The sequence below is a fragment of the Haemaphysalis longicornis genome, unplaced genomic scaffold (assembly GCF_048455015.1).
Source record: "Haemaphysalis longicornis isolate Haplotype H1 unplaced genomic scaffold, Haemaphysalis longicornis Haplotype H1 scaffold_1, whole genome shotgun sequence".
NCBI classification, from domain to species: Eukaryota; Metazoa; Arthropoda; class Arachnida; order Ixodida; family Ixodidae; genus Haemaphysalis; species Haemaphysalis longicornis.
The window spans coordinates 112,549,463-112,571,908 of record NW_027526203.1 but is presented as its reverse complement, the minus strand read 5'-3'; the positions used below and the strand labels follow the sequence as shown (position 1 = coordinate 112,571,908).

The following is a 22,446-nucleotide window of genomic DNA, read 5'->3' as shown; positions in this document are numbered from 1 at the left end:
GAGCATAACTTTCAAGAAACAATGTATTGTTCTCCATGACATACATATTTAAACCGGCGTACTTTCTGTAAAATACCCTCAAAAGTGCAAGTAAAGCGAAAGAAATTGCGACGTACAGATTGTGAAAGACAAATGGGCCTTTATCGGACTGTTATTTTGGTAGCAATGCTTTGCTCGTCCGCAAAAACAATAAAAAATACACGGATATTAATGGTTACCCATGTTACCCGTTTCTTTTTTTTTCTTTTTTTTTGCATATTGTATAGGCATATAAACGTTTTCCCTGAACATGGATTTCATCAAAATACTTGTTTAAGCAGCCTAATTCGGAGGCTCCATCAGTAGAATTGCCAATGTCCCAAATGACATCACAAAGAATGCCGTCGACGTGCACACAAAATCACTGCAGAATCACACAAAATCACTGTCGCTGAGTAAGAAGGATTTTTGGCAAGCTGGTATGAGACTGCAGTGTTAAGGGACTCCGGACGGGGACCTGAGGCACCTGAATAACAACGTGTCACCTCGCTTCAACGCAAGGATTGGTACGCTGGGTAGGTGCATAGCCGTTGTCCCTGTACAGACAGGCTCCCACGTTCCCTGCGCAGCCGACCTTCAAATTCAAATTTAATGAAGCGCCACTCAGATGAAATGCCAACTGCCCAGTTTGCACAACTGCAGGTCCCACTGCTCCGCCGAACCTGATGCTTTCAAAGACCGATATAACTCAGTGACGCTCGCGTTGAGAGAGTGATTCGAACCCTTGGCCGACACTACACCAGCGCCGGCAGTCTCCCGAGTGCCCCGTCCCCGGAGGGCACCGCCGACAGGTCTGCGCTGTCCGGCTTACGCGGCCGGAAATAGCGATCATCTGGGGCTGCGATGGTCAGCGCTTTGACGCGGCGGGGCTGATGATAATGCCGGAGGTTCCCTTCTCGTGTTTCTGCCTTTCGGCCGCCGCGCACACCTCAAGTGGCAGCGGCAGCCCGCGGGGCCAGAAGGCGCTGCGAGAAGGCGCGGGACGGCGGCCCCGGCTCCGCTGCGCCCACGAGGGGGCGGCCTCGTCGTCAAAAACAACAAACCGGGAGGGGGTTGCTAGCGCCGCAGACGCGGAGGGGGGGGGTCTGCAATCTAGCCACACTGGCCGAAAGACGAACCGACGGACGGACCGTCGGTCGGTTCGACAGGCGCTACTCCGTCCGCTCTCCCTCTCCCTGTTCGATGGCGCTCGCTGCTGCAGCGGCCGAGTCTTCTTCTTCGGCTAGGCTCGTACCATTTGTCATGTTGACGCTGCCGGCCGCTTACCCCCTCGCGCGTCGTGGCAGCGGGGGCAACCAGCGGCGAGCGACACCCGCTGACCCCTGTGGCACGCTGCGTCTCGGCAGGCGCTTCGAGGAAGCAGCGGCCAGTCTTCGGCTGCGCCAGCCGAAATGGATTGTCAGAACGAGCGCCGATTGCCTGACGCGCGCACGCGAGCACAGCCTTTGTTTCTCGCCCGCAGCGCCGCGTCGGAATCGACCTGCCACTGCTGCCGCCTCGGCCGTGCCAATTGCGTACACCGGCGCAGACGCCCTTCGCCCAGCACCAAAGTGGCGGCCTGCAGGGCGTGATACTGCTCCCTCCAATGAGTAGGGGAAATGGAGCGATGAGAGCGTTGATGGGACATTTCTACGCGGCTGCCTCGTTTTCTCGAGTCGCTTAAACTGGACCACGCAGAGGACCAAGCGTTCCTCGCTTAGCTACCGCAAACGCGGTAATGGCTGGCACACGAGGCCGGAATTCCGCGCTGCTTTAGCCTAGCAGTGCCAAGTCGCCGAGCTAAACGAAGAATTTAAAGAGGCACCAAACAGCAAAATCACACCGAGAGAGGAAATTTCCCAACGTGCGACAGGTGCTCACGACCGAAGCAGGACGCGCGCGGTACGACGCGAGCAGAGACACTTGGTGTACCGGGCACGCAGGACGGCAGCCTCCACTGCGACGCCGGACAAAGAGTCTCTGCCGCTTTCGAGCACGAAGCTTCTTTTTCCACGTAATAAAATTTTCCACCACCACCACATGGGGCGGTAACACCATGTTTCTTTGAAGCCCAAAAACGGGGGTTTCACGCACAGAAGGTGTGCTTTCGCTGTGAGAGACGTCGGGCGTTAATTACTGGGATTTTTTAACGAGTCCCGCACAAGTGGAAGCTACTGAGCCTTCTCTTTTTCTTGCCTGCGTGAAAGCAACCGCCGCTAAGCTAGCCAATCGAACCCGTGACCCCAGTGCTGAGCAACTCACCGCCGCCTTAGGCCCCCGAGCCAACGCGATGGGTGGTAGCGCGGCTTCCCCAAACGCCTGTCTCGGTCAGACTTCTAACCACCTCTGGTGGTCGAGCAGTACGCACACGTAGGCACACCGCTCCACTGCACACAACTTGGGGAAAGACAAAGATGGCTCTGGGGGGGGGGGGGGGGGGGGGGGGGGGGTGGAGGCGACGGTGGGGGGAAGCGTTCGACGGGTTCGGCTCGAGCATCTAGCGCTTCGTGGGTTTGTTTACGCCGACACATTATTCATTTATGCGCGCACCTCCAACTAGAGTGAGGACTGAGATGGAGAAGAGATGGCCCGGGAGAGGCGCCTTTTCTTCGCTTCAATTCCGCGCCTGGCAGTGACAAAACGCGCGTTCCTCTCGACCGGGCGAAGGTGATCAGTGCGCGCCTGGGCAGCGGGGGGACGCCCCGTGTCTCGAGAAGTCACCCGCCGCGCCGCTCTTTCTGTCCGAAGCGCGCGTGTTCCGTGCCGCTGGATGAGAGCGCGCCTTTCAGCCAGCGGCCGTGTCCGTGCGCAGCAGCTCCGCCCTTTCCCGGTCATCCGCTGTTACACTCCACTTACGCACACCAACACGGCTCACAAATCCCATGACCCGACCTGGCTGACGGCGGCCGCGTTTTCCGCGAAACCAACCTCCGCACAGTCGCTGGGACTGTGCAACGCACCCAGAGTTCACTAGACGAACGTTTATAGTTAGCACTGCTGTGCGGATATGGCCTGTAATGGAGTGGTCATTGGCTCTAGAGAAAATTACATCTCTCTTTTCGCCCTGCTCCCGTTTCCCCTCCTCTGGTGGATGAAACAAGTTGCGCCTCGGTGACATATCTTGTCTTCGTTTTCGTTTGGCGCGGAAAGTGGTCTCCGACGATCCGTCACAACCCCATAGTATCATAAACCCGCTCCGTGATCCTGATCTTTCTGCCTTTCTCCGCAACCTTTGAGCGAGAAAATGCGGAACAGAGAATGATGGGAAATAAGACCCGCGTATGTGTGATTAACCGCTCGCCGAAACGACATAAAACTTTCCGTATTATACCCCTGTCACACGGCAAATCTAATGTCATTCAAACTGAATGACATTAGCTGTAAATGACATTCGGCTCGGCCGTGCGGGTCTACACGGCGGAACAAATGCCATTTGATTGTGATAGCGGTGACGATTAGTGAGCTCGCAAAACCGCAAAATTACATTTCAAGCGCATATAGAATGTTTTCACACTTAATATTTAAAAAAAACGTAACAAAGGAATATTTTCTGAAATAAAAACAAGAAAACCACCGATTTAGGTGACATCAGTAGACATCACAAGCTGAGACAAGTCGGCAAAAAATCTGGATTAGTGTAGCGCGCGCACTGGGGACGAGATTTTCTTTTTTGTTAGTACTTGCTGGTCTTTCTTTATTAGAACAACAATACAAAAAAGAAAATATAAGTTTACTGAGGCCCAAATTTTAAAACCTTCCTTACCTTACTGAGGTCGCCTTAGAACTCGCAAGGAGGCCTTAGTTCAATTTTGGAACGTTCCCTACTGAGGCGTCCTTACGAAACGCTCCCTTGAAGCCTCCTTACTGCAAGGTCGCTCGCGGGCTACCTTGATGCGACCTTACCCCGCTCTTTCAACTGGACGCACACTTCTCCGCAGCACTCGGCACACGCCTCGTTAGGCCGCGCGAAACGCTGGGAGTTCCGTCCGGCGGTGCTGCGGGAGGAACGCGACGGCTATGGCGTCCGAGTTTATTGCTTCGTACGACAGCTGGGCGGACTTTGCACTGTTTTGCCTGCGGGTGGACGACTTCATGTGCGGCGACGTGTACAGATATCCGTCGCTCACGATGAGGCAGCCGCGAGACCGCCTCAACCCGATGGAGCTGTACAGCGACGACGAGTTTTCATTCCGCTACCGCTAGCATCGGGGCGGATATTTGATTGCCGCTATCTGTGCAACTGCGAATGACAATACCTAACACAACTTTTCACCACAGTATCATCCCCTTTTCCCCTTTCTCGCATGTGAAAGCTTATTTCAGCTATAATTGCCGTTTGAGAGATCGGTGATCGAGACATCTGCCGTAGCATGTTTCGATGCTTCCGAGCAGGTACCGCCATCTTTCGGCCGCTCGGCGCACCGCGCGCCGCGATGACAGGTCGGACCAGCGAACCTGCGCGGCCGGTCAGCGCAGTGTTAGCATCGAGACAGATATCTGATCGCCGCCTTTAAATAAGCGCTGATAACGATCCCTAGCACAGTTTTTCATCGCACTAACACCTACTTTATCGCACTTGGAACTTCTTTTGACGGTTGACGGTGGTCGGCGACCTCGTCAACGTTTCGCAGCCCACGGTCAGCAATGGACTCTGGGAAGTTACGCAGGCGGTGTGCTTGCGCCTGTTCCCAAAGTACGTCGGCTACCAAACGCAACAAAGAGGAAACGCTTATGACGCGGAGTTGTTTTACATCACGCCGGCACACGTTGGGCATGCTGTTGTATTCGTCGCAAAGTCGCTTCCACACTTTAGGTTTCGCTTGCAGCGACATGGCGTTGCTCTTGTTGCACTCTACAAAGTTTTTGTATTTTCGTACCAGTTCTTGGAGACGTTCTTTTTTTTTCTTCTGTGTAATCCACTTTCCCGGGCATGGTTACACTGGCGCTACGCTCGCACAAAACGTTGGCTCGCACGTTTCGACGCTAAATGCGATGTTGACAAAAATCAACGTGAGACTGTTGCCAGACTAGATTTGACTTACCAGCAACTGTAGTAACCGACCGGTACAACTTGTTTCAAGAACTGCGCAATAAGCAAACATTAAATATATATGCCCGTATAAATGTAAAACACGACAAATTGCATGCCTATCACGGCTAAGGAAGGCACATTTTAAGAACAAATTGCGCTTACCCTCGCACTCATGTGCACGAATGGCTTCCTTGACGGGAGTAGGGGCGCCCTTTGGTAAGGAAGGTCGAGGGAGGCTTTAAAAATGAGAATCGGAGCTGCAAGGTCGCCTCACTGTAAGGGAGCATGAAGGGCTCCTCAGTAAGGTGAGGAGATGGGGTAAGGTAAGGACGGTTTTAAAATTTGGGCCTGACAGTTTTTAGAAACAGTCTTTGGTTTGTTACTGAATTTTCCTGTCTAGGGACGCGCTACTGCTGTCGAGGCTACTCATTCGACTGCCAACTGAGGTGTAACTGAGGTCCGGGACCTCAGTTAGCCGGTAAATGTCATTCGCCTTGAATGTCATTCGGTATTCTCGTGTAGCGCCGAATTAATGATATTTAGACCGAATGACATTTGCTGTAAATGTCATTAGATCTGCCGTGTGACAGGGGTATTAGACTACAACTTGCGCGGAATGAACAATTATCCCCTTACGCACGCATGCGTGCACTGACGAGCAAAGCGAGAGAGGGACAAATTGAGTCTGGTATTGAAATTGCGCTGAGAGGGACGAACTTTAAGAAAAAAAACACGACTCACTGCTTCTATTTCAGTGCTGCCTAATAACTCTTGCTTAACGTAGATGTCCACGTGGACAGTTCCAGTTGTCAAAGTTCCGGAGCATTGTTTTCCGCTCCCGAGAGTGGTCTTCAACGCGCGTACTCTTCGCGTGCGAGGCGTTGATTGCTGGCTGAACGTGGCGCCCTTGTAGCCCGTTGCAGAATTTCCCTAGGTAAGGCGGCAGTCGCCTCAACGAGCCGAAAATAAAGATTGCGTCCCTCCCAAAAATCCCTTTTATGGCGAGAGAAATTAACCACGTACTGCAAAATAAAAGGGCAGCCACTACGCTTTTCAGTCCGTTTGTGTTTTTGTCGTGCTTGTTCGTCGTGTGCGCAAGTATATACGGGCGAAGGAAGACGCCTCCGCCGGCGTGCAGTATATGGCGGCACAAAAAGCCCCGTATACAGCGGGCAAGCTGTAATTGTTAATGGTTCCCGCAGCTGTCCTTGCCGCCATCGAGGGCAGGCTCGTTAATGCGCAGTTTCGCTTTGTCCCGCCAGCGGATGTGCTCGCCGAGTGCATGCATGAGCGCCAGCCGGTGCGTCGCTAATGAGAACAGCGAGTAGGCTCCGTTATCATTACCACCAGTCCCGTGGGTTCGCCGAAGGACAGGTGAAAAGCACTGCCGCGCAAGCACGATGCTCGCTCAGCGCGCACGCTTTCGGCCACGGCCACGTGCTCCGGCAGCGGCGCAGCATGGCATGCCGCAGCCTGCAGGCGGTGGTTGCTGGGCTGCCTGCGACTTATTGCGGGAATTCTGTTCCGTCACGCTGCAACGGTAATCCCTGCGGTCGCTGGATGTGTCCACGGAGCCGGGGCTCAAGTTTGCCGCGTCACTTCATCCGTCGTGGTCACGGTGGAAGAATAGTCTATTCTTCCCCTGTGGTCGTGGTGGCTAGCGGTGCCATTTGTGGTTAGCGGTGCCGCCGCCGTTTGTCAAATTCGTCGAACATGGGAATCGGCGTTCTGTTTGAGGTTACATTAGATATGTTGCTATCGAGGTGAAGCCACCGCCAACTATAGGAGGCAGTCTGCGGCAACGTCTCTCTCTCTCTCTCTCTCTCTCTCTCTCTCTCTCTCTCTCTCTCTCTCTCTCTCTCTCTCTCTCTCTCTCTCTCTCTCACGCACACCAGGAAGAAATTGCCGCGAAATCGCGATCTTCAAAAAAAGCAGGAATTGGCTGCTGATACCATCCCTGCATGGGCTCTGCCATGGTGGTTCCGCTCAGTGCTCTCCGATTTTCTAATCCTTCTGCATCGTATATCACGTGTTCCCAGGTTGTGCTAGAGAAAGCAAAATGAAATGTCACCCCGGGGAGGTAATCGCGCATGCGCGAGGAGGTTACCGCGTCTGATGTACGTAATGTCTTGGAACTCCTTCAGGGTGGCTGTGGCCATCCCGAGTGCGCGCGCAGGATTCAAGCGGCATCGCTGTCACTTCTGCAGTTGGACGGTCTTCTCCCGAGTGGGCCTCTGGGTGCAGCTCTGACATGATGGTCGAGAACGCAAGCCAATTAAAGACCGGGGCACGTAGTGGTCTCTATTGAGACCACTGCAATATTGGGCGCTGCAGTACTGGCACGGGTGAAACGCAGTCCCTCGCGGCCGCGTCGTGTCTGCAACCAGGGCGTACTAGCCGAGGGACAAGGGGCCAGTTCCCGCAATGCCTTAAAGCTTCGAAGCAATTAGTGGCAAAACTACTGAATAAAAAAAAGTTGGCGTGATCCACTGACTCTGATACCCGCCCATCCCAGCCCAGTGGCCCTAAAGACTTGAAATTTGTCGGGAACGTTTCTTGCCTGACCTAGAAGTCACGAGAAAGCGATTTTTTAGATTTCAATCTCATGGTTTTGGCACATCCATCCATACTTTTAGGATTAATCGCACCAGCTTGTGCGTCCAAATATAGTTGCTATACAGATGTCTAAAAAAAGCGGACTTCTGGGCAAGTTGGTATTACATAGCTCTGTTGCTATTACAAGGTCTCCGCTGCCCTTCTTTCGTCCCTTGTGTACTTTTCGCGCTTTACTCGTCTAAAAAAGGATCAAGATTATCGGAAGTTACGCTCCAAACGAACTTAAATGAATAACGTCTGGCTTAAACGTGTTTTCACAACTTTCGTAAAAACACATGACGTGGTTCCGCCATGGGTTGGTCGCGAGAAGGGTCAGGGAGAGAGATAATGGCGGAAGTGCTGCACAATGAGGTCTTATTACGCCAATTCCTTAGATGCGCCTTTGCGGTGATCTTGCGTGCCATTGTATTTAAACAACGCCGCCTGCGTAAACCCACTTAAATACGACGAGAGGAAACGAGGCTTAGCTGTTTAAAGGACCGCGTCACTTTGCTCTCGCTACATTAGAAGTTCGGCAACTGGGCTGCACCCAAGGATCCGTTTTTTGCACTAGTACGACTTGGAATTGGAATTGGAGTATGATAACTTCGTAGCGAATATTTTCGGGAGATATGAACCACGCAAGCCAGATGAATGAAGTGGTGAGGTCTTTCCTTAATTCCCTTAGTCCAATCCAGCGCAGTTCTGTATATAGGTAACCGTCCGAGAACTTGTTTTTACAGCGTTTGTGAACTCATTATATAATACATGACCGTATTAACAATAAATGAACGCGGTCTTCCCAGAGCTTAATATTGGCGCGAACAAGAAACAGCAACAGCAAAGATAAGCGAACCAAGACTAAACCCCCTGCAGCTCCCTGAATTCATTGTGTTGTTGGGTGCCTACAACGTTGGTGCATGGGCGCACGAACTGACACAGGACAAAAAGGACACAGTCCAGCGGCACGCGTGTCCTTTGTTTCCCGTGTTTCAAGCATCCCGTGGCTTCCCGTAATCAAGCTTGGCGTCGTAGACGAACAAACAGGCCGAACGATAACCAACCGGGCGAAGCCGTGAATAAGAGCCGGGTGTATATATCGCCCTTCTAGACCAGGCACGGGTGCGGATACTGAAACGCATAGCCAGACAATAAGAACGGGGCGAATACTCAATGCATTGCGCCGTGCTTGGCAGAATGTATGCCTAATGCCGGTCCATAACAGACATTCGACTGTTGCAGCTTCACGTACCGCCTGTTCTCGCTGGTTTATATATATATATATATATATATATATATATATATATATATTATATATATATATATATATATATATATATATATATATATATATATATATATATATATATATATATATATATATAGCGAATCAGAAAACGGGAAATGAGGGGCTCCGTGAAATAAGACAGAAAATAAGGGTTGGCAGTCACGAAAACCTCGGAAAGCAAAGGGGAGGTTGTCGTGGGTCATAGAAAGAGATGAAGAATTTTTTGAGTCGAAAAGAAAGTGGTGAAAAAATGCCCGCCGGGTGGGATCCGAACCCACCACCTCCAGAATACCGGTGTGGTGCGATAACCACTACGCTACCGGCGGGGCTGTTTCCCCAGCACTTTCTCGGGTATTTATGTTAAGGTATTTTTGTGTCCTGCACTTGGGAGTGGTAGCCAGCGCCACTCGGACTACTCGGGGTGAAGGGAACCTTCTTTTTAACTTCGTGACTGCCAACCCTTATTTTCTGTCTATATATATATATATATATATATATATATATATATATATATATATATATATATATATATATATATATATATATATAAATGAGTGTCGCGAACCGAAAAAAAATACCGGTTCTGGTTCAGGCGAAATCATTTCGTTCCGTTTCAGCTCCGGTTCGACAAAATCACGTACCGAACCGGTTCGCGAACTGGTTCGACGAGTTGAATTATCACTGAAATTAAAAAAAGAACATTCAGAAGTTTAAAACGACAGTCAAATCAAAATACAAACAAAAATTCAAAATGCTGCTGTTCCCCAAGGGAAGTGGCGCAATTGCTAAACAAACTTTAAACAATTACTTTCTCGGCCGGATTTTATGTTGTCCTAGCGACTATCGATAAAGCCACCGCCAAGAAATATGACGGTGGGATATATTTTCTGCCATTTCCTTTTCTGTTTAAATCGCAATCGTAGCTATGGAATCGCCCATCACGCTAACCTTGAAGCCTTAAATTTAGGTCTGCCTACTGGCGCGTTCAAATACAAGCGCGTAATACCAATGGCGCACATTTTTTATATTTGTTAAAAAACAGGAAAATCCTACAACAGGCACATAAATACTACCAATGAATTAGATTCTTTGGTCACCCTGAATCATTTGTTAGCTGTCACCTGATCGAATGTGTTAGCCACACTTTTGTTAAAAGTAAGCGTTAGTTAACGCTGAGTCACTGCATTATTGCTCCGACCACTGCAATTCATTTCGCGATAGCTATACCGGATGAGTGCATTACAATCAGTATGTCATCGTACCACCTCACCCCCGGCCATCGTTCCGTGTGCTACATTGCGGAATCTTATAGCAGATTATGCTGTCACAAAATGGAAGCGAAATTTGACACGCGGAGCATGAGATGGGACTTTTTTGGGTAGACGCTCTTTAATTCGTCCACAGCAGTAGTCCCCTCCGGATCGAGTAGCAGTAGAAGTAATGTAGCGAGTTCTGCACTCAGTACAAGTGCACCTTCGAAAAAAAAGCAGGTTTCAAAGAGACAAAACTGCAGAACAGGCAGGAAAGATGATCGCTGGGCGAATGGGACAGTGTGAGGTACCGGACTGCCTTTCTGCACGTGTCATCTGCTTTATTACTGTTTCTGCTTCCAAGACAAGGTCGAGGGCTGCAGTTTCTTGCCAAGGGATTAAGTGCGCACCTTAACAGTTTTCCCTGACATATCTGTTGTTATTTGCATCTGTAAAAAAAGGTACTTGTCCACTGTACTGTCCTCAAAAACTGACCACGGAACTGACTTCCTTCGCATTGATGACACCTTTGGTTATGAAAGGCAGGGCAAAGAAAAGTATACAGCAATATCCAAGTTTTGGTCCTTTTTTTACTTTTTCGGTTTTACTTACTTCTTGCGTAATGTTTTAAAACAACATGATTCGCCTTTTCTTTTTTGTTGTTTTCCGTGTAAACACATTAAAAAAAACTGGCGAATTTGATGCCCCGTGCTATATCTCTGATCCGAGGCGCAGCTTATGTTGCAGGCCGGCAGATTTATTTTAACCAGCTGTTGATATTAAACGTGGATCGAAATCTTGATACACGGACGTTCTCAATTTCCATCTACTTCAGAAAACGGCCGTGGGGAAGGGAGATGGAGGCCACTTGTGGTCAGCAGCAAACAGCTTAGCCACTGAGCAGCTCCTGCGGTCACACTTGTCAAGAATAAAAAATTTGCAGGTGTCGGCCATTTTAAACAAATTATGAAATGCTGAAAGTTTGCACTCATCGGGCCTGGGCTTTCGCTGTTGCGCAGTGGAACACTCCTGCATCCTGATTGCTCCAATAAAGTCGCAGCTAGGGAAGGGCAAAGTCGTTTTATATCCCCTGCAAGCTGCCGAGAACGACATTTCGTTTGGTCCGCTTGCACTACGCTCGCGCTTCCAGCAGCACCAGACCACTGCTACATTGGTGCTCATTCATTACCCCTGTTGTTACATAGAGCGTGATAGTGTTCAATTGTCTGGAGGGGAAAGTGCGCGAGCGGGTACGAAGTTGATGGTACGTGAAATAAAAAAAGGCCTGAATTGCATTGACTGTGCAATATCAACAATGGAGGGTCGAACCGTTTCTGAATGAAACGGTAACCGTTATGTCTATTTTCAGTTCAGTTTCGGTTCGACACGCTGATATATATATATATATATATATATATATATATATATATATATATATATATATATATATATATATATATATATATATATATATATATATATATATATATATATATATATAATACTCACACACGCACACAGTTGGCTCGTGCGCGTCAGTTCAGCGTCACCTGTAGCGCCCTTGGGGTAACGCGGTATCGGCTTAGACTAGGCGCCGTATCATGGAGCGTGCAGATGGCCGCAGAAACGCCGCCGAGAATGGGTCTTTTCTGGCAACCTTTCTGCTCGCCCGTCAAGTGAATCCGCGCCTAACGGTTCCCCGCAGTCGTTTGCCGGGCGTGCGCGTTCGGGAATACGCTGACCCGCAGGCCTTCGTAAGCCGCTGTCGAGGGACTGGATTTCTTGTTTGTTTGTTTGTCTTTGTGTGCAACGGTATAGCGAAATTTAGTATGCAAATTGGGTCAATACATTGCCGCTGCCTGAACACGCTTCAACAGAAATAATACAAATTAGAAGAGAAGATCGATCAGCCAGCTGTATCGAGAGAAACAGCTTGGCGTCGGAGTGTTTTACGCGGATTTCTAATAACCTGCTCGTGTGATCTCCGGAAGGAAAAAAAAGAACGCGCAGGCAAGAAAACAGCTCAATAGAACAACGGTCCCTATTACTGCCATCGACAAACGCATCGCGCCAAAGTGGGTGAGCTGGAGGGGGGGGGGGGGGGGGGGGACACGGCCGATTAAGGGCCCGAGAAAAGCCCGCTCAGTGAGCAGCGACCACGGCTGGCATTGGGGGCCACCTGCCCAATTAGGAGTGCGACACCTGGACACGCGCGCGCAGATGGTCACCGCTCGCCTGCAGTGGACACCGTCTGCGGCGGCCGAGCGTGGCAGCTTCCTCCAACAAACAGGCCGTCAAAGAGAGGGACAGGCGACGTCGCGCGCAACTGCTACGCCAGACCAAGGGTTGAGACGCGTGCCTCCGAGGTCCAGGACGCACGCGCTCAGGGGCCTCGGTCGACCGCATCAACGGCCTTTGCCGGTGCCAAACAAAACGCGGGGGGAATATCACCTTCGTCTGGAGGAGCGACATGATGACGGCCGCTACGCCGCAGTGGACAACGGACGGCCTGGAAGCCATTCGCGGCAACGCCTGCAGACGACGAGGCGACCACGCCGCCGCACCGCGGCGTCCGCGCATCGCAGCCCGGGAGAGGGAGCGCGGGTTGGAAGGGCCTCGGCGCTAACGGCATCCATAAATCACGGCCTCTCGGTAATCAATTGGGACGGCCACGCCTCGAAGCGTCCCCCTCCCTCGCCGCCGGCGCTGGAGGAAAGCAACCACGCCTGCTGCTGCTCCTCTTCGGCGAAAAACGCCACCCGCCATTTTGTTTTTTGTTTTCGGAGACGCCCCGCGTGAGATGATGAGTGCGGGCGAAACTCAAGTGCGGTGTGTGCGCGGGCAGAGGAACCCGGAGCTGCCTTACCCGCCGGTCCGGCAGCCTCGGCCCGAATGGGGATTTTAAAGACGACTGCCTTTCTTGGGCTACTTAAACCCAGAAATTTTGGCGTGTCGGTATGTGTGTCCGTCTGTCTGTCTGTGACTCGATTCAGCCCCCCGGCCAAAGTAAAACAAGGCCTGCGGAGTAGTCTTATACAGTCACAGCTAAATCTACCCGTCTAAGTCCTGTGTGATGTTCATACTTGTCAACATTGTTGAAGAAGAACAAGACATTACGCAAATATAGGAAAAGAAATTAATACAGAAGAGGTATTTGCAGTGTTCCTTTATAAAAAATCATACATGATTGATTTTTGTGAAATAGAATACTTCATCAACTGCAGAAAAAAAATTCACTCCGCCGTCGCCTGCTGACGCCCGCGCCACTATAGCTTCTGGCGCCATTTTAAGAAATCAAACGGCAACAGTTACGAAAGGTTCCACCGTAGCGGCAGGGGTCTCCAATGGAGTCCTGGACTGAGGTCCCCACACCACATTACGATGCTCCCAATAAAGTTTATCCCCCTCCTCTTCCTCCACTAGATAGGTTCCACGTTCTGCTTGGAACGCACGTGGAGTAGGGCAACGTGGTTCTATCAACGTTGAAGTAGGGCGCCTCGATTCACGCGCGTCTCCACCGTACGGCGTGTTGGCATCGAGACATCCGACCTGGAGGCTGCAGCAGGGGAACGCGGTAAATTTAAAATGATTTAAGCAAACCTTTGGCGTCTTTACCTTGGGAGGAGCGCGACGCAAGAGGAACAACATGAGAGGTGAGCGGAAAAGCCAAGTGAGGCATTTACATGGCAAAAGTCGATAAAGACTATCGTCTTTTGTCGAAACTTGCAACGAAAGGAGCAGATACGCGGCCAATTTTTTTCTCAATACCTCTCTCGCTCAGGTACACTTGTGGCAGAAGTGAGTTTTTGCAACGCGAACCGAGATTCCCTGCAAGAAGGCGACGCCGAAAAAGTTACGCCAACAAAAAATTAGCCGCCAGAATTCAACAAGAAAGAACGGAGTTCCAGCATGGTTACACCCTCGTTTACACCATCAAATGCTCGTGCCGCTGCAGGGGCACCTCACGCTCAAGACTTGGTCAACGCTCAAGAAGAGTCAATTCAACTGAAGTGACGCCTATGGCCAACTATATTTGACGTGTGCAAGCCTTAAGAGAATTAAGCCAGGAAAAAATGTTGCCACACCGTCTTCTATATATGCTTTCTGCAGTATGACCATACTTTCATTCTGTTCTGTGGTCTCGTATCGCGCGGCTCGCACATTGAGCGCGGCACTCGAGCACCCTGAGCACCCGCTTTAGGCTCCTACGCTTGCCACCAAAGCCCTGATTGCTACACTGGTTGCTTTAAATACCGCCTCTCCCCCTCTCCCTTGCGATGAGGTCGGTGCTCCTGAGCACTTACTCATACTCCGCTTTATCACCGGCCCTCATTCCTGAGGCCTTGGCTCTTGAGGGCGGCCTCCTTCCTCGAGAGTGGCCTGCTGCTTTTTCTCTGACCCCAGCCCTTCAACTCCCCGCTGAATTAACCCCGAATGACAGGATTTCACTGTACCTATATTCATTCTTGAATGTTACCTGAGGTGTCTACGGCCTTCCCAGTAATTTGAGAGTGGTAGTGTTGGCCGCGATATTCCGCGTGTTCCTTCCATCATTCCCGCTCTGGAGGGCTAAACACTGAAGATTTTTCCAGGTGGAGTGTTTCAATCGGTTACCGAGTCGCAAGCATTAACACGGGCGTGCAAAACTGAATTTTGCACGCCCGTGCAATAGGGATGTGGTTGCCGAAGAATTACGAAATCTCTTTCTGATTAATACATTGTGCCCTGATTCTGCTAGCGGCTCTTTCAATAAGTTTGTTTTGTCTACCATTGATCCTGTATTTGAAGTGCTCACCCTTTCATATTTGGTAAAAATTACAGTGCAACTCAACAAGGATAATAGAAAGACGACAAACACAAGCGCTCACTCGCAACTAGTTTTATTGGAGACGTATGTCATATATGTACACAAGTTTCTTTTGTCGTGCTCTAATTGTTACGAAATATGCACCAACTTGCCTAACAGCGTGTTCTACCTTTTCCTATGTTTGCCTTTACATCGCGGAATAATTGAGCTTTATGTGTTCGCGTTGCATGGCTTTCTTATTTTTTTTTTTTTTGAATGGGGGGGGGGGGGGATCCATCTTGTTCCTGGTTTTAGATGTCTGTATGAATGACATTGTTACAGTTACAGTTCACCAGTCCAGTCCCAGTTCACCAATTGCGTTTGCCTCTACATCCCCTCTCACTTTTGTGATACGCTTAGACAAGGCTCCATATGGAGCTATGCTGAATAAAATGAAAAATATTCATGGTTCTCAAGCTCCTCTCTGCAGACGTGGTCCTCGATTCCCGCTCTCCTCGCACCTCGCACATAGAATGTGCGTATATGTACGCAGATGACATCGTACTTTCCTCATAGGGCATATATGCACCCAGTAATTTATTCTCTCTCTGGCCTGCTCCGTGCACCATTCATCCCCGTGTGAGGAAACGACTGCGGTATACTTGATGGAGCCCCGCTGCAACTTCAGAACTTCTCTTCCCGAAAAACTTTTGTGGTTGCATTTATTCGTTATTGATTTAATTGAACAAAACCCACAGGGTGCATTTTTAGCATTTGTTTTCAGGAAGGTTTCTCCAAACATCTTATAAACATTTGTACCATACCATAAACTTGATCAAGATCGACGAAAACCACGTGCGTACGGGCAGTTTTTTACTCGGAGAGGCATGCAAGTATAGATGATGTTATATGATAAAAAGTCGCCTAAAAAAAGCGACATGATGTCAACAAGGCCAGCACTTGTTGACATCATTCCGCAGCTACAATCGGCCGCAGACGACCGTGAGCTGAAAGAGCTTCCGCAGAATGATACTACGAAGACCGCAATAACGTTCAGAGTAAAATGTACTCGCGTAGTTTGAAGGTAACGTTTAACGCAAGAGGAGAACGTCGTGCATATGAGGACCATATCGATCTAATTTGCTCCACATCAGATTACTGTGCGCCACTCGTGGCCCTTTAAGGTACAGAGGAGTTTGTCTTGTATCATTATCACGCCTCCTTGATATGTAGCCGCGGGCGAGAACCCAAACTGCACACCGCTGAACACACGGGACAGTTTGGCATCTGTCTTAAGGGCCCTCTCCTCTTCCCAGCGTAATTGAAAAGGGTTTAAATGCGCAAAAACCAGCAACAAAAAGAGAACCAAGCACGACAGACGACAAGGCGGCAGTTCCAACTGAATTTCATCTCAGAATTGTGTGCGCATTCCAGAATTATATGCATGCCCCGCCCTACCACCCCTCTTCCCCCGTTCCTTTCTGAGTTGTGAGAGACACTTTTGACCGGCTGTCAAGTGGACGACCAGACTCTCCTGGTGACAGGGGCCACGCCGGCTAGGGTAACGCATGGGTTTCCAGTCTAGGGTTCCTCTCTCTCTCTCTCTGTCTGTCTATATATATATATATATATATATATATATATATATATATATATATATATATATATATATATATATATATATATCCCTCTCCCCTCTCTCTCTCATCTTCGGAAAAAAACTATTCATACCTCACTGTCCTTTCAGAGAGAGGCTGAATCCCTGGAAAGGGAACCAGCACGTAAAACTTAGCGTAACGTGTGTTGAAGATATAAATGCAGTTTCTTTTTTCCTTCAGTTCATTTGGAAGTGGCGCCTTGTTTCTCCTTTTGATCGTGTTTTTCTCTTTTCGCCTTTAACCCACTCTCAGTTACGCCGAATCAACTCGCCCACACGAAGCGTTTGCTTTCCTAGCGAAATGCGGTAACAGTGCTCCGGTGCTGACGTGTGGGAGAGTGCAAAGGACGTGCGGGGTGGAATCGTCAGCCGCCCCTGCAGTGTGGGTGGGACGACGGCGGGACGACGGCGCTGCGAAGAAGAAGACACTCACCTGCGTCTCGGTGAGGCTGAGGGACTGCGCGAGCTGCTTCCTCTCGGCGCCGACCACGTAGTGGTTCTTCTCGAACGCGTGCTCCAGCTTCAGCAGCTGCGACGGGGAGAACGCGGTGCGGATCCGCTTCGGCTTCCGGAACGGGTGCAGCAGAAAGCCCGCCGGCTCGGGACCTGACGAGGAAAGGGCGACCGCGGACTGAGAACGAGAAGCTCTCGCTCGAAGCAACCTCGCGGTTCTAATGCAGGTAGCGTTATCTCACTATGTGCTAGTGCTACGTTTGTCATTCTGGGTGATCAGTCCGGTGCTGGAAGAAGCCGTAGTCATAGATTTTGCTCTGTTGACAGTGACTTCGCTGTCCACAATGGCTGATTCCCGTCGTAGATTTCCCCGTGCTGTGCGAAGTTGTCTTTAATCGTTCCCGATGCGTGCAACAGCTCCTTCTGCATCGCAGGGTTTACAACAAATTTTCCGCTAAATCCAGCTGCGAAAGCTCATTTTACTCGCACGGGTTGTAAAACTCAATGTATCTTGCTCCTTCGTTCTTAACACGAACAAAAACTACTAAATACACTCATCGGAGGTGTATCGCTACGCGAATCGGTGACGAAATTTCATTCGCCCTCGACAGGCTGCAACGATATGGTGGCTAAGGGATAAGGGAGTCGTACGGGAACGAACCCGTCGCCTCCACACAAACGACGCTTTCAGGATTCCAACCAAAAGGGAAATGGTTGCCAGCGCACCCCTATTCTCGAAGGTTGGATAAAATCCTTGTTCTGCTCTCAAAGCCTGACACGAATATTAAAGGGGCCCTGAAAGGCATTTTGAGCACACTAAATGAACTAGCGCAATCGCTAGATTGGGTCGCCAACGTCACCTGTGCCAAGTATTACTCTTTTACGCGCAGCGGAAAGCTCACACTTTTGTTGCAAAGTTTGTCGCTTTTTTCTCACCCTTTCCTTCGTGTTTTTGGACGCCGCCATCTTCACATGTCTACATCATCGATTCCCAGATGTTCGTCATGAGCTAGACATCCTGCTATTGGGCGGCTTTTTCACGCACTTCCGGCAAAGAGATGAGTGGTCTGCTCAGCGTCGGCTCGCCGGCTGATCTGCCAGCGGAGTGCCGGAGTGCTTTGACATTTTACGACAAACGAAACAAGAGTAAACAAACGCTTAACCGTTTGTATTGAATGCAACACGGCCATAACACGACGTGGATTTTATCTTACGTGAGTACGTACCATAAAGAAAGTCCCGTGGCACTTCTTTCGTGCAATCGCAGAGAACGCCCTGAGCCGAATGCCCGGGTTTGACGCATACATTTTATTCAACTTCAAAACAATCCAGAGATGCGTTTCGAACGAACGCAACGTCACAACATGCGTTGCAAGTCTGAACCGCGATTGACAGACGATGAGTTGCCTCCCCTGCCCGTCGTAAATTCGGCACTCACCTCACACCCGGTTTGCGGGGACGAGCAGCAAGTCACAACTCTGGCGCGCAAGCGAGAAGGCTTTTAGCCAGGCACACTGCACGTACCCCATGCGAGGTTGAGTGGTACGTCGTTCGAGAAAGATAATCCAGACCATGGGAAGCACTATCTACCCGCAGAAGTACAATGTCGCATTTCATCGCGAAACGAACGCATCCACAACACACAGGAGGCGATGCACACACACACACACAGCTTGGGTCGCTGCATTGGCTTAGCTGCAAGCTTCGTTCGGACAATCAGCGATGCTACGACGATACAGAGCTGCGTGAGGACGACTTGCTAACCACTTCACGTATTTAAAAACACATCGGCAAAGAACTAGGTTCATCGGAAGCAAAAAATCTTTCCTCCATTATAGTGCCTGACATATACTGGCTAGTGTGCCGAGGGCGGGCTCCAGGCGGGCGCCGGGAGCGATGTACGCGGCCGTCTGCCGCTTGGGGCGCTGCCGTGCGGGAGTGTGCGCGTTCATCCGGCCCGAGCAGATCGCGCGCGGTTACCTCCGAGCTGCGTAGCAGACGGCAGCGGCAGAACTTTCCATTCCCGCTTGCGACGAAAGCGAGCGAAAGCGACGGGAATTCTGTCGCGCAACCAAAATTTGTCCCGACCATTCGACAAAAACGATCGTCGCGCGACAAAGCGACGGAATTCTTGCCGCTCTCACTCTCTTTCGTCGCAAGTGCGAACGGGCCTTTATGCGCAATCTCCGCCCCACATAAAACAAGCTCTTGCTTGTCGCCTGAGCATACGGTTGATATCTGACTACGTTACACTGTGCTTGCCAGTGTATTTAAACGATGTCACTAGGTTTGAAACGTACGCGCTCGGCGTGCAGCTTTGTAAACGCAAGCGGTTTCACATACGCACGCTATTTTGCTGCTAATAGAGTTTTAGTACAGCGTTTGTGGCCTTTGCATACGCTAAACGCTAAATTTTTGCGTCCCGCTAGTGACACCGCGATGGGAGTTTTAGTAGAGCGTCTCATCAGTTTGGCGTAGCGACACACTAATGCATACGGCGCCATCTGTCAAATGTTTTCCGAAATGTCTCGCCGGCTGATCTGCTAGCGGAGTGCCGGAGTGTTTGGACATTTTACGACTATCCAAACAAGTGCAAACAAACGCTTTCCCGTCAGTGTTGAATGCAACACATGGGTGCAGCTTGTCAGAACACGGGGTCTCGCTGATCGAGTGCAGCGTTGGTTTGCTCTTCGCCTTCACGTTCATCGCCGCTGATAAAGCGATCCGACCCGGCGCGTTTTGTGCACGGGTTCTGTGTCGGTTGAAAATGTCTTTTTTCACATGCCGTCGGTAGTAGGAATTACAACCACCGCAAAATAACACCCGGCACCAGCGGGGCCACATCTGAGACCGCGCTTATTGGCGGTGAGATGTTTGAGTGGCGCCCCCTGGCTCTGACGTCGGCTTAGGGATTCGCGCCGCTGTCGTCTGCTACACTCCGCTTGCGCGGGGCAACAGTGCCTGGGCTAGAAATCGCCCGCTTCGTTGCTGTAGTGCGTTAAAAAGCGTATTTCTAGCGGCTCAGTTATTTTGCCAGCTTCTGACGCATCTGAATAATTTGAAGCTGTATACCTCACAAGTTTGCAACACACGAAGAGATAGAGAACAACTTTTTTCAGAGTATCGGTCAGAAGATCGTGTGTAACTCGTCCTTTCTTGCTTATTCGCGAGGATCAGCGGTATTCAAAATGCGTAGGCTTCCCTGCAGTATTTTTGAGATGCTCCTATGAAGACTCAGCAGTCTAATACTACGTACCAAGCAGCGGCCTCTACACACTCATGGCACAGCAGGAAATAAAGCGGCTTTCTTCTGTTTCTTTCGTTGTTGTCTTGTATCGGATTAATGTTTCTTGCTTTTTTTTTCTACCCGACGCATTAATTTTTCTGCGCCGTCACCAACTTCTTATTAGGAGGTTTCGGGATGTTTGGGAGCCTCACAAAGGTCGTGTGGATATTTCCTTCATTTTGTATGGCATACATTCCCTTCTTCACAAATTGGCTTTCATTACGGCTGCGTGCCAGAAGGTGCATATCCGCAGCGTGCTTTGTTTATTCACATGCAAATACAATGAGAAGGTTTGTGCTACGCCACCGCGATCGCGCCCTAAACAACGTGGTCCACAGTACTCGAAGGCGGCTTTTGTGCTCCGAATTTCTATTGTAATTATATCGTTATCATAAAGAACTGACTCTCAACTCGAACAATGATGACATAATTACGGTGTTGAAGGCATGATATACTCGCTAACTAACGTAATAAATAGTATACCTGCATATATTACAAAACTCGAAACCGAAGAATTCCAAGTAGCTCTTTATTGCTTTTCAACCCTTCCAGGCGCGAAGAACAAATCCTATTCTACTCGGGATGGCGTTCTATGATTTGAAAAAAATTACTTTTACTCTCTTGTCCTGGACTGAGAGCCCGGCCCACTAACCAGATCGATTTAATTGTTAAACAAAGTTTTCCCCTCCTCCTTTTACTCCTCCTCCTCCTCTTGAGTGCAGTTTTCCTATAACGCATATCCGAATATCGGGAAGATATGGCTGTGCAAAATGTTCCGAAATATCCCTCCAGGTGTTAACAAACATATATGTGTTACTATAAATTTAACGAAGACGTGACTCGTTTTGCTCAATAAACCTCCATACTGGTTAGATGCCTGGTATAGAATCAGCACGCGCGTATATACACACTGGGTTATTTGGAACTCAACCTACAGTTTTTGCAGTCTATAGTGCATGTCGGCAAACTTTCATGCCTTGACAACGTAAAGTGATGTGACAAAACGCGTTCGAGCGTTCGGCAAGGTTGCAAAAGCTGTTTTACCTTACATATGATTACCGGGAATCGTGATGCCTTCTGCCAAAGCCGACAGCCCTGAAGGCCTAGAATTTGTTTTGGTCTTCCATTTTCGCTGTTGTCGGTTATTAGCAGCTGACTGTTCCTTTTGTTCGAATGCTTACATGAGAAGCTGACGCCTAGCTCCGACTCTTCGCGCTCCGCACAGGACCGGCTTCGCAAGGAATGGGGTGGCGCCGGCAATGTTTCTCCCGTAGCGGTATCCAAAACTATACTTTAATTGACACCATGAGCTAGTGTATGCGATTTTAAGCCTATTGTTATGATAAAAAGTTACCCACACGCCAATTCTGGTGCGGACAAGCATCAGACGTTGACCGAGCGCGAAGAAACAGCAGGGAGAGCGATCCTGAGCATGGAGGAAAGAAAAGGTTAGGAGAGGCCCTGACGTCACATTTGTGAAGCCGAGTCCCGCCATGACTTGAGCCCACGGAGCCCAGCACTCTATCCCACCATCCTTTGCTGTCTCCGGTTTGATTTGAGTAACATGGCGTCGCCCTGCCCTCCCGCTTCGAAGCGAAAACAGCTTCGTCGCTAATTCCTCGGTGCGATGTCATCTTCTAAGCTGTTGATTTCGCCTTCAATTTGCCCATTCTAACCCTCACCCAAAGGTTCAATCGAAAAACGGCCTTCGTTTATGAGATAGAAGGACGATTTTTCTGCTCTTAAGCCTGACAAAGTAGCGTTTGTCGTCGTCATAGCAACAGGCTCGCGCGATGGCGAACGCAGACGCCTCCGACGGCAGAGTTTTCAAACTGGCCTAATCTAAAAACGTTTGTCGTACCGACGGCGCTGGTTTGCAAGCGTAGCGAAGCAGCCACATACCAAGCGCCTTAAAAATTTGTCCGTTCTATTCGCCCAAATTTGGCCGCCGCAGTTGTAAACAAGTAAGCAACATTGTCCATGGGCTCAAGAAAAATGACGTAACTTCCTCCACACTTTTCGCAATGCATTGGGATGCTAGGGGCCTCTCCTGAGTATTCTTTCCTCCATGGATCCTGAGT

The 22,446-nt window shown here is 49.8% G+C and overlaps 1 protein-coding gene across 2 annotated transcripts in view; it reads right to left on the bottom strand.

Annotated features, from left to right (window-relative positions):
- LOC144179294 (uncharacterized) overlaps nt 1-22,446 on the bottom strand; it is a 262,947-nt gene that overhangs the window by 160,144 nt on the left and 80,357 nt on the right. For both annotated transcript variants that reach the window (XM_077707602.1, XM_077707596.1), the window contains exon 2: nt 17,060-17,232. In XM_077707602.1, coding sequence (XP_077563728.1) covers nt 17,060-17,232 — 173 coding nt within the window. The remainder of the gene's footprint in view (nt 1-17,059; nt 17,233-22,446) is intronic.